General features: G+C 38.8%; 1 protein-coding gene across 3 annotated transcripts in view; it reads right to left on the bottom strand.

Moving 5' to 3' along the window:
* Reck (Reversion-inducing-cysteine-rich protein with kazal motifs) overlaps nt 1–13,395 on the bottom strand; it is a 48,535-nt gene that overhangs the window by 28,979 nt on the left and 6,161 nt on the right. For all 3 annotated transcript variants that reach the window (XM_069505142.1, XM_069505139.1, XM_069505140.1), the window contains exons 2-3: nt 12,956–13,091; nt 8,508–8,563 (exon numbers count right to left, since the gene is read on the bottom strand). In XM_069505142.1, the coding sequence (XP_069361243.1) occupies nt 8,508–8,563; nt 12,956–13,052 (153 nt within the window). In that variant the 5' untranslated portion in view covers nt 13,053–13,091. The remainder of the gene's footprint in view (nt 1–8,507; nt 8,564–12,955; nt 13,092–13,395) is intronic.

The following is a 13,395-nucleotide window of genomic DNA, read 5'->3' on the forward strand; positions in this document are numbered from 1 at the left end:
CTTCCCGGTTAGTGCGTCCTGTCGAATTGTCGGATTCCCGGTACGGAACGTGATTGTCACGTCGTAATCCCAGTAATCAATTGTCACAAACGTTACACGGAATACGGATTTCGGGATCAAGTATATTTTACGTTGAATGCCGTTGATTTATGATCGAATTATACGAAAAGGTTTTTTAATGCAACATAAACATAATAGAGAGAGAGCCAGCGCGTGCCCGACCTTCGTTATTTTATAAAAGGTAAAAGTTTATCTGCGTAGTATCTACTAGGTATCCAAACTTCATAGTCTCACTGATGGATGGAAGTGTCTGGCAGGGGGTTGCCACGATATTATGCCTCCCTATTAATGTCTCCGCCTACCTGGAGAGCTGGTGAAAATGTTTCATGACTGAATAAGTACTAATTTTAAAAAATTATGTAAAATGTAAAAGTTTGAGAAAATCATGAAATACCAATCAGAATAATTTCTCGACTGACTGACTATAGATGCTCCACTCCGCTTCATTGAAAAGGCATCCCAACTTTAAAAATTACTTAAATCTAGGTATATTGATGCATATGCATAATGCAATACATGGTTCTCATATCAATGACTAGCTTATTCCCGCGGCTTGGTCCGCGTGGACTACACAAATTTCAAACCCCTATTTTGCCCTTTTAGAGGTTGAATTTTCAAAAATCTACCTACGTCATAATAGTTTACATGGCACAGCCCGATCGGTCCAGTAGTTGAGCTGTGCGTTAATAGATCAGTCAGTCAGTCAGTCAGTCAGTATATTTAGATATTCTACCCTACAAGTAGATATGTAGGTACTATTAGAATATAAAGCTCACACTAATACTTAGGCTACTTTTTTATCCCAGAAAATCACGGGATTTCGAATAATCTAAATCCACGCGGACGAAGTCGCTGGCAACCGCTAGTTATTCTTATTTCTATATTTTCAGAGCTACAAAGTCATGATTTCTTGCTAATTCACCGTGTATAGGTACACCTGCATTACCTATAAAGATTGTGAAGATAAGCTAAAAGGAATTGAAAAATAGTGTCACAAAAAGTAGCATTTATATTTTCAGTAGGTAGGTACGTAGCGGTTTTCAGGCGGCGGCCAGTTCAAAGCGCGCGGCCGCTTTGATGTGTGCGCGTATGATCTAAGTTGTCGCGGACGCAGCTGCTACGTTTATTAATATACATTCTTGTTTACTTACAGCGCGCTACAGTTATTTGCCATTAAAAAAATTCACACGGATTAAACGTACGTATGTTTAAACTACTCTTTATGGCGAATCTCCTGTCATTGGGGTTTAAAACTGGGACGGCTCTAGATTTAAGTAAAATTAAACTGAACGAATTGCTATATACCAATATAGGTAGGTACTTAGTGGTATAATTTTGAAAGAAGTATAATTCTGAACAAAACCTAGGTACTGATTTTCATAGATATTATATTCGCAAGTCGAAATACCTGAAAGTCCTGGGCGCTAAGAAAGCGCTTAGTCCTTTATCTTAGTCCAAAGCCAAATCTTCATTTTCTGCCTAACTAGTTATCATATTAATCTAGAAGTTCCTAAAACCCAAAGCCGCCCAAAACTCCATTTTGCCAACATAAAAAAAATATCCCGACCCCTCACGTAGTAGTCGTTTATGAACCAGAAAAACTCGAAAATTGCCTGACAACGATAGAGATTTTATATAAAAAAAAAACAATAAAAGAGGTTGATTTAACGTTACGTGAGGTTCTTACATTCACGTTAAATCAACCCCTGCAGAATCTCCATGTTAATGAAATTGCAGTAAAGTAGTTAAACTATTAACAGGTTTCTAGGGAAATATCCTCAGACAGTAAAAGTTTTAAAATTGTCTACTTTAGTTAGGTACTTTACGTCTCTGACTCAGTTACTACTTTGAGGTAAGTCTTTTTTTTAAATTACGAACTATAGGACTAATTTATTTCGGAAAACTCCCTGTAAATTAGCAACATAACACATGTAGTCACAAATTTGTCATGCAGATGATAACGTAGGTGTCGGCGTACATCGCAATATTCCTGTGTTAACAAGTCGCGAACTAGATACGAGCGTGTTTTTATGAGCCGTAAGTTTTTCGCGGCCCATCGCCTGTCATGTAATCTTCTGAACCAGAGCCGACACTTCATAAATTACCTTTTTTACAGGGCTGAGACTTGAATTTCAAAAACGAATTTATTATCAAAGCGTTTACTGGGTAATTAGTAGGTTAATTCTTGTTGGCTTGACAATCAGTTTTATTGAAAGTCTGGGTTATTTGCTTTCTTTGTTTATAAATTCTGTTGGTTCTTTACAAGTTTATGTTTAAGTTTTCTCTTTATTTCGAAATTCTCACGGGATAGGGAGCATAGACCATTTATATTTTCACCGAGTGAAGCCGCGTGCGGTCGCTAGTTCCATAGAAAAGTAGTGTGATCTACTTTCTCTTTAAAAAAAATTGTGATTATTATTCGTGTAAAACTCATAATTTCTAACAAAAGTTGGACAAAGAAATGGACACCCATACACTACATTGTTCATCGATGACCAGACAGGACTAAAATCTGCAAGGCAGGTTTAAATAGTACAGTACTGATAATATATATCTACTTGAACAAATGCCATATAAACTTTTACTTTGTACGACCAACAAATAAATCATTCAAGTTTGTTGATTTTGGAAGTTTGAAACCTACGACCTCTCGGATTTCAGTTTATCTCTCAAACCACAATGGAACAAAATACATAGCTGCTGTAAATATTCATAAAAAACTTGTAAAAGAACCAACAGAATTTATAAACAAAGAAAGCAAATAACCCAGACTTTCAATAAAACTGATTGTCAAGCCAACAAGAATTAACCTACTAATTACCCAGTAAACGCTTTGATACTAATTTAATAGACTTTCCGGAAAGCCCCACTACTGAAAGGATGGCTGAAAAGCCTGTTATTATGGTGTCATTACCTTCCCCCCTCATTCCTGTCCGGACAACATGGCTGTTATTAGTGGCGGGTATTTTGCTACTTTTAAATCATTCATTTGATGAAATTATTATTTTTCTTCACAGTGATTTCACATGTGATTTTTCAAGGAACGTAATATTTCAATTTTCGTCCTTACATTACCTGCACGACTAACAAGCGCCCCACGAAAAAATCTCTATGAATGAACACGAGAAAATGCGTACACAAAATTTTCTTGCGGGGCGCATGTTAGGCCCTCTGATCAACCTATCACCATCACACTACAGAGCGCGGGTCTCCTCTCAGAGTGAGAAGGGTTTTGGCCATAGTCTACCACGCTGGCCATGTGCGGATTGGTAGACTTCACACACCTTTGAGAACATTATGGAGAACTCTCAGGCATGCAGGTTTCCTCATGATGTTTTCCTTCACCGTTAAAACAAGTGATATTTAATTAATTAAAACGCACATAATTCCGAAAAGTTAGAGGTGCGTGCCCGGGATCGAACCCCCGACCTCCGATTAAAAGGTGGACGTCCTAACCACTAGGCTATCACTGCTTATACTACCTTACCTACATTAATTTAACTAAGAAATGAGATCGTGATCAATAGTGCTGGTATTGTGGTTACCACCACACCACACACAGGTGGTTTTTCGCGGAAAGCGAATTTTCGCTCTTATACTATCTACATTAATTATTTAACTAATACGCTTCTCTCTTTCTAACAAGCACCGATGTGAGTGATCTTGCTCGCATCGCATTTAGCGTCGCAAAATTTAAAAAATGAACCGGGTATGCTCAAACTTTGTGAGATTTTGCGTCGGGATTATTCACTAGCATGTTTACTACATATGAAAAGGCTTATGATTTTTTCATGCTACCTCTGAAATTTTCCTGCTCTAGTTGCTATCATTATGTTATTATACCCCGCCAGTATCACCTAACCCTTAGAGACTTTCCAGATGAGACAAAAGTGCGGTTCATGCTGTTTTTCAACGACGACAGGTTTAGGTACCCTTTAGAGATAATTTATTTAATAAATTATCCCATTATTACCAGAGATAATTTATTTAATAAATTACCAGAGATAATTTATTTAATAAATTATCTCTGGTACTCTTGACTAGCTGTTTAAATTTTCACACTCTTTCCAATCCAGACCAGTCCAGTCCAGTCTGGTGACAGAGGACCGTAATTCGTGATACTCATTGAACTTACTGTGTTGTAACTGGCTAATGTTCGTTACTTCGTCCGCGTGGATTTATTTAGATTTTTTTATATTCTATTTGAACTTTTTGAATTTCCGAAATAAAAATTAGCCTATGTCGCTCTCCAAGTCGATAATTGGCTTTGTATGATGTAGGACAGCAAACAATAGAATGATCGGCGTAAGTAATACGTCTGTATGGTGCTATGAAGTGTAGGAATGCATCACCGTCTAACGAATTGTCAAACGTTCCAAATGGGGTTAAATACGTTAATGGGGCGCCTAACAAGCAACCACTTTATTTAGATTGTCTGTCCGTTGCACCGCTTTATTAAAATCACCGGATGAGCTAGGGCTGCGACCATCGAGACAATCGATCCGTCTGTACCTACGGTATAATAAATTGTACCGTACCTATAATAAATTGGGAACCGCTTAGGACTCGCCGGCCACGTTGAAGCTCCCGGGTTCCAGTCTAGATTGGTTCAATAACTACCTACAGAAAATCACCTTTTATGAATTTCCTCAAAACTATTATAACGCTTGTAGAAGCTAAGTCGTAGACTCGTAGCAAGTAACAAATATTGCCACTGCCCGTCATTTATAAGCCAATAATAATGACATTGATTGAATTATTACTTTAGTAGGTACGATTCGTAATTCTAAATCAATTCCAATAAAACATACCTACCTATTGCCATGCTACTTCCGAAACTAACAATATCAAATATATCAGTTTAATCTGTCTATATTTATTTAGCCGATGGTTGTGAAAATACACAACAAGTATGTTATCAACAAATTCCTGCAGATATGTAGGTAGATTGATTTTATAATTTCGGCCATAAGATCACAACTTGCCTGATTGTCATAACCGTTGGCTCTCGAAATTTAAGATTTTGCATGTAGGTTTTCTTGAACAAAGTAGATAGGTACATCATCACTAGGGGTGAGATCTATAGAAACTCTGACTTAGCTTATTCTTAAGACGAAGTTAAAACGAGACAGAGGTATATCTCTCACATAAATCTGTCTCGTTTTCACTCAATCTTACGTCTGAGCAAAGTCAAAGTACGCTCTACAGATCTCAGCCTAAAGAAATTTCAGAAATGCGATCCGAGTGAAGCTGAGATGGGTCAGCAAGTCACTTAAATAGGCATTGCTTCACAATAGGCACAATTTTAATCTCACTTTCTTATAGGTTTCACCATCCTAATTGATTCCTCAATGAATGGAGTTAATGAGGCCTGAATACCACTACTAATGTCTCATGAACTTCAGCAGGTACTCGTTAACGTTGATCAAGAATGTTAGAAATGTTATCGATGGCATTCTCTCATGTGCGAACATCGAGCATACTTGGAAAGTTGTTCATGCTATGTATTCCTGGTCGTTAAACATTCTTGAGGCGACCGGCCCTTTGCATCAGCTGCATCCTAATCATTATTGAATCCCAATCAAAGTGGCCGAGGCAAATCAGCATCTGCTTTATCTATGTAAATGAAGGTATCTACATGTCCTCAATCAATGTTCAGACTCCAGAATTCCAGACAAGTAATTCCGTTTTATGACAAACGCCCGAAAAGAAGGATCGTTTTCAGTTCAGGAATTTTGTACCTTTTATTTTAAGGAAATGAAAGTTCTATGTAGGTACTGTACGTCAAAGTGTAATATAACGTAAGGTACTTACTTACCTGAGTGAACGCGATGGTTAGATAGTTGGTATTGCTTACAATTATTAAAAAATATAATCGATTAATGTTAATAACTTAACTACCTACAGTAGCTAAACAATAATAATTTACTGAGACATGTAACAAAAGTTTTCATTGACCAATTAAGCCGATTTATAGCTTCCGTAAAGCTTCCCAGTTCCACCGGGGATATTTTTAACATCCGTTCGCATTAAGGTCATTTGATATCTGTACACACTACACAACACAAAATAAAAGTAGGTACAGAATATGAGCGTGGCTTTGATTTTTTGTTCATAGAACGATAGAATTTGGAGTTGGAACCCACAGTCTTTTGATCCGAAAGCAAACAAATAAAGGATACGTGATGAAAGATCATCGACTTTCTTGTATCCTGTAGATTGTAGAATAAACTCTAGGCTGAGAGAAGGTGGCCGATTAAAAGACGTCGTTGTTCTAAGCGCTTGAAACAATTTTAAGCGCAGTTTGTTATACCCTAAGGTTATAGCACCCTGTATGTAATCCTCTGTCCTCTGCTTTAATTAATGTTTGACAGGTGAAAATTGAAATTAACAAAAAATCAATGCAAGTGTATCTATGACCTTTAGACAAGTTAGGTACTTGACTAAGTTGTTATTTATCAAAAATTGTATGTTCTTTTTTCGGTTCATTCGTTATTTTTTAATTTGGTACAGAGGCATGCATCCCGGAACACAGCCCCCTTCCCCCCCGTAAATGATAAAGTGTCCACGGGATTTTTATAAAACCAAAAAAGTCGCAGGCAATTTGGTACAGATATAACTTGCATCCGAGACGAACATAGAATACTTTAGCATCAGGTGAGATCGCAGTCAAGGGCTAACTTGGCTACTAAAATAAAAAAATACTTTGTTCACCAGCTCTTAGAACAATAGTTGTGGATATTCGACGCATCGCGTCGTCGGGGCTAATCAAAAATCGTGTCACATTGGATAGTGTTCCGAGAAGGAGCGCGCTAGTGAATAAAGGAAAATTATTAAAACGTGTAAGAGGAGCCGGGGACGGGGTCCGCGACTAGCGTTGCCAGATGTCCCGATCTGTGGAGGACGTCCTGATTTTCAGCGATTTCTAGTTACATAGAAAACCTCTATGTGACTAATGGAAACAGTTCGCGACCCTCTGTGATTAGGAATACGATGCAGAGAGAGAGGAGTTCCCTTTGAATAGGGATGCCGAATGTACTAAGTAATATCCTTACAGCACAAGTAGGTAGAGTACGCGACAGGTTGAAATGGGAATCGGGGAGGGAACGCCCCGCACACCCGCACAGACCCCGCGCTAACTCGGTGCGGGTGAGCTCGGGTGACGTGCGGAAGTGCGGGGCATCCCCCCGCCTCATATCCCGATTGCAATCACAGCCTGTCGCGGATCGGTATTCATAGCAATTTTAAGTTGGGCTAGAAGGGATTGTCGCTCGTTGCGTGCGCTGAGCGCACATTGATTACTATCCACTAAGCAATCGCTTGTTTTCAGCAACTAAAGCAGCAGATTGATAGCAACACAAACTTTCATCAAGAGACTCAAGTATAGCTCGAGCAATGTAGAGAATTTTGAGCTTTTTAGACCGGCCAACCTTAGAGCAATGTTACCTGCTAGGCTGCTAAGCTGCCAAGTAAGTGTCAAAGTCAAATCATTTATTGAGCATTTATTCAAATTGGGTACCATTGTACACTTTTTGATTGTCAATTGTTGAATTTGTTAGATAATGGTGATAATTAATTACGTAAACTTAAAACGAAAGCTACGAGGGTTCCAAACGCGCCCAGTTCTGAGAAAAGCCCACAACAAACAGCCGGTTTTATTTTTATCATCACCATTTATAAACCAAAATCCCGGTTTTTAACCATCTGTCCCGAAATCTAGTTCAACAAATGTGGCAGCACTACGCCGGACTAATACATTCGTATTTAATTCCGTCTCCGAACCCCGTGACGTTCGCTTCCTCTGCGCGACACTGTTTGAATAAGATTGACGCCATTTAATTGTATTTCGAAACGTCGTCGATAACTTTATGTAATAATGATTGAAGTCGATTTGCTTGCAACAAAGCTGTCGGAGAAAACTAATTAGGTACAGGATTTGCATTAGCATCTTACCTACTGCTTTAAAGGTTTAAATTTTGGCATACGTAATAAAAAATACCTAACGAGTAGGTAGCTTTGAAAATTGCAGTCAAGTGCGAGTCGGAGTGGCACACGAAGGGTTCCGTACCATCGTACAATCGTTTCTGTATTGTTGCCTTGTCGTCATTGTGTCGTTGTCGTGTCGTCGTCTTGTCGTTTTCTTGTCGTCGTCTTATCGTTGCCGTATCGTTGCCTTGTCGTTGCCATGTCGTTGTCTTGTCGTTGCCTTGTCGTTGTCGTGTCGTCGTCTTGTCATTGTCTTGTCGTCGTGCCCAGATCTGAGGAGTATTTACAACCATCCACAATGTTGTTTGCACTACGCTTTTCACGGCCATATGGCAAAAGATCCGTGAGGGTTCCATTTTCCTTGTGTTGTGTGGTTGGTTGTGTGGTTCCTATGGAGGGTCTCTTTAAAAAAACAATTATATGAAAAATTATTTTCATAAGTTTTTCCGTAAATAACTTACCTTCTCGCAAACGCTCCGGCATGTCCCGACGGCTTTATCGCAGCACGCCGATATATCTGAAATGAGAAATGTCCACAATAAGTCTCCAAACGACCGTACCTACTGTTTACTGAAGGGAAAACAACAGCTGTGCCCGCTACAATAAAGTAGCGACTCTCATATTTAATGTGCTTTTATACGCTCCGTTTTAATAGAAAAAGTAGGTATATGATGGTCGAATACGGATCCATTAGGTACATTAATTGTTAAGGTCATCTTCAATATAAATTAGTAATTTTGTTATTGGATAAAAATTAAGTACCATTTTCTGAATTCTTCTTTTTTTTTATAGCTTGGCTGCAATCAGACCAAGTGTAAGGCAAGTGATGATGCAGCCTAAGATAGAGCGCGCTTGCCTAGAAAATTCAGGGGTAAATATAAGTACCTACTGATTCCAAATTCCATACTAAATGCTAAAATATCAATGCGAAACATTACGAAAGTATGGCTTTCTGTCCATCAGTCTGTTAGCCTTTTGACGGCCTATCCAGTTAACCGATTTTGACGAAATTTGATACAGAAATAGCTTAAATCCCGGAGACGGACGTTTAAAATTTAGAATCCAAGAAAGAAGAAGTCGCGGTCAACAACTAGTAAGTAGTTCTATAAGATGAGATTTCTTTTTATTTTCGGACAAAAAGGTTTTAGGAGTCAAAGAATGTTTACATTTTTACTATAGAATCCCTTTTAAAATTATATTATTTCCTTGAGCAGAATCATTATCAACATCTCTATTGAGAAGCCAAAAGAACTGCCGGTTCGTGTGCGACCGCTCTAACACACCGGTAATTATTAAACAAATTACACCGTTTCAGTCATCTAAAGTAACTCAAATTAAAATGAGTTATCAACAATCAAATCAAATGAGCAATCCAACATTGCGTCGAGATTAAAATGAAAATTAATGTGTAGCAATTTCAAACCCGTGCAGTACAGGTATAGGATAGATATTAAATGTACCTGCCTGTAAAAGATTAATTTACTCCAAGGTGCTTTAAGTAAAAGAAAACTGAAAGGTAAAACATATGTGGCTTAATTTGCAATTATGTATCAATAAATGTAATTAAGTGCGAAAGCATAATAGGGTGTTTTTATTTTTTTATAAAACTACCTTATGCTCGCGACTTCGTCCGCGTGGACTACACAAACTTCAAACCCCTATTTCACCCCTTTAGGTGTTGAATTTTCAAAAATCCTTGCTTAGCGGATGCCTACGTCATAATAGCTATCTGCATGCCAAATTTCAGCCTGATCCGTCTATTAGTTTAAGCTGTGCGTTGATAGATCAGTCAGTCAGTCAGTTAGTCTTTCAGACAGTCAGTCACCTTTTCCTTTTATTTATGTATTTAGATGAACTCTGCGCACTGGGACGTCATAAATGTCGTGAGATTCTGGAATTCTGTTCCATCCAGCCACTCAGCCGGTGTGTGTACAACCACGCTAAAACACCGACAGTTAAGAAGAACGTCATAAAGCTTTGATCTATTCCGTAAACGACTCCCGTTCAGCCGTCCAAAGTGATCCGAATTAAAGAGAGTTATGCTGGCAATTAAATAACTCTGTCTACATTAGCTTGGACAAGAGATTGATGCTCTTCGTTACACGGTTTTCAACTTAAAAATCCGTGAAGGATAAACTTTAAATTGTAATTATGTATATACCTACCTACAGATGAAAATTAAGATCAAGAAAATACCTAGGTAAATAATGCGTAAAAAGTGACTTTTCACGCGCCATTTTAACATTATTTTGTCCAATTTCATGTCAAAAGTAAGTCCTTATGGTACGATTACACCTAACGAGTACAGTGGCGAGTCAGTGTCCTCGGCCGAGTACTCGGTTGGTATATAAACACTTATGGGCTGATTACACCTACCAAGTAGTGAAGCGAGACAGTAAAATGTCACTCAGCCGAGACAGTGCTGTGGTGGCCGTTTATACGTATTTCGAAATTGCACCGAGCACTCGTAAGTGTTTATACCAACCGAGTACTCGGCTGAGGACACTGACTCGCCACTGTACTCGTTAGGTGTAATCGTACCATTACGAGTGACGTACGTTACGTATAAACGGCCACCACAGCACTGTCTCGGCCGAGTGACATTTTACTGTCTCGCTTCACTACTCGGTAGGTGTAATCAGCCCATTATTTTAAAGGTGATCCGTTCTTTCGACATCACGGTTGAACCACAGAGTTAAAATTTCGCGTGAGAAGTCATTCTGTTGTTATGGGTGTACCTACTTATTTATAAATCTTATACAAGTAAAAAAGACTGACATAATATCAACATATAGCTATAGTTCAAACAGCTGAGTATAGAAACAACATTTTGCTATACCTAGCTTTAGAAAACTTGGTGAGGCTCTACGTAATAACTAAAACTTCCATGCAAAATGAATTTCACCACCCGAGCGATACCAGGGCGGGTTATTTAGTATAACTGTTCCACCTTAAATTACTTACGATAATAAATAATTACTTAATTGATCTATGAATTTCTTAAATTTCTTTTTCAAATTGGAAACTTAATATTTTTGCACAAAAATTATTTTGAGAAAAATATTTCCGTAGATAGGTATCTACTTGGTAAAATAAAACCTCGCTTACGGCAGTAACCAGCTCTTCATTTATATCTAGATACATATATTTTGCATGCAAAACTGCATCGCGTAACCCAGCCATTAGCTTAATATTTTATAGAAGCAGCTTTATAGAATATCACGCGATTACCCACCCTAGTTACTGTAATCACAGCCCGACTGTCCTGCGCTTAACAATCTATGAGAAATGCTTCCTATAATTTTGTTTCATTGAAAACGCGCTAGAGGGAAAAGACATAATGTAAACGTGTTTTACCAACTCGCCTATTAACTGCTTTCACTGGTAATTCTAATATCGATTATATTATATTGAGTTAGGAAATGGATATAACTTAAAAGTTAATACATAATTGCACCAGGTAGGTATGGTACGCGACAAGTCGAGTCGAGATGGCAATCGCATACACGCACAGCCCCCGCGCTAACCCGGTGCGGGATAGATAGGATGACGTGCGGGGTGCGGGCCGTCCCCACGCCTCATACTCCGATTGCCATCTCGACCTGTCGCGAACTATACCTAACCTGTTAACGAGTTACGATTACCGAAGGCTCAATGGCCTGGTGGTTTAGATACTCAGAAATTTACCCAAGATTTTAAAAAATCTATGTAGGGAATATGTACAGGTACGTTTAAATATCACTTACTTTAACGGTGTAGGAAACATCTGAGAGTGTTCTCAAAGGTGTGTCAAGCGTAGGCGTAGTGGACTAAGTATGGCATCACAGTTCTCATTCTGAGAAGAGACCCGTGCTCAGTAGCGGGTGGCAATGGGTTGGTGATGATGAAGTAAAGTATATGTAGTCGTATAGAAGCAGGCGTTATTTTGCGGAAATCCATGATGTAGGTACATTGAACCAAAAGCTTAATTTGCTATAATCCGCTGAAACAGATCAAATCTGTATCCATCAAAATCCAGCATGCGATATGCACCACCCGCTCCTCCTCTGCTAAACATGCAGGTAAAGCCAGCCACCAAGTCAGCAATAAGCACCACCACCACGCAGCACCACACAAATACCATAACACACTCGACGCACGTTCTGCCCCGACACCGTAGCATCCTCAGGAGATGTAGACCTTACAAAGTTACAATCCACAATTGCATGTTGCACCATACAGATTTGATCTGTTTCACCGGATTATAGCAAATTAAGCTTTTGGTTCATTGTATGTAGTCAAGATGTAGTCGTAATTACATAATTTCAATTTGCAATCAATTGAAAACCATATTAATCAATACAAACTGTAAAACATGCCAACAGCACTTGCCGATTCATTGGGGCGCAAATTAAATTTCAATTAGTTAGCAGATTGGATACTCCATCACAGGTAAGCTTAATTAATGAACATGATGTGATTATCTGCATTCTGTACATATCATGTTCTACCCACTATTATAAATGAAGCTAGAGTCTCGAAAAAAGTAGAGACTGGAAAAGCGCGGCAAATCCAAAAAATATCAGTATGGCAGCCCCAAAATTAGTATGACAGACCTGGAATAACCTAATTTGATACTTTAGAATTCCTTATTTTTGTTTATGTTCTATTTCTCACTACTCACACTCTCCCCTTGCTTCATTTTCTCATTGAACTCTACAGCAATGAAAATGCAGTCGGTACATGGCTCGTTAAACGTCCTGGCTAATTACTGGTGGAAAGACCTAGCCTATTTAGGCCTACTCATTTATTAGGAATTTATATTTAATTCCTAAATTGTCATTAATCTGGTCTGGCGGGAGGCTACGACCGTGGCTAGTTACCACTTACCACCGCAAAGCCCTGAAGATATTTATATGAATAGACTCACCTTGTGAGTTAGCGCTAGCCAGAGTAAAGGCTGCAAGTACAAGCCTCGTCTTCCACCAGCTGCGGTCTGCCTTCATTCTGCGTCTACTGGTGGTCATGATTGCATGACGTCACTGATCACCATAACATCCTTCCACCTGTAACGATATTGGCTGTTTAGACTTTCTGAAGGTTGGATAATCGCTCATTCACTGCTAAATCCGTCATAAACAACGCGTGAGAGTGGCGACTCCAAAGCGGCTTCTATAGAAGTTGGAATCTAAGGATAGGTACGTCATTTAGCTGCGTCATAATCAGTGAAAACTGCGTGTGTTTCCATAACGAAAACTTAAGTCAGAGTTTACCACCTAGTCTAGCATGCTCTACCCTCATCTGACGAGAAAAAGTGTTTGTCAAGTGTCAGTGCAACTAACAACACCATTACTTAAATTCATATTTACA

The sequence above is a fragment of the Maniola hyperantus genome, chromosome 19 (assembly GCF_902806685.2).
Source record: "Maniola hyperantus chromosome 19, iAphHyp1.2, whole genome shotgun sequence".
Lineage (NCBI taxonomy): Eukaryota > Metazoa > Arthropoda > Insecta > Lepidoptera > Nymphalidae > Maniola > Maniola hyperantus.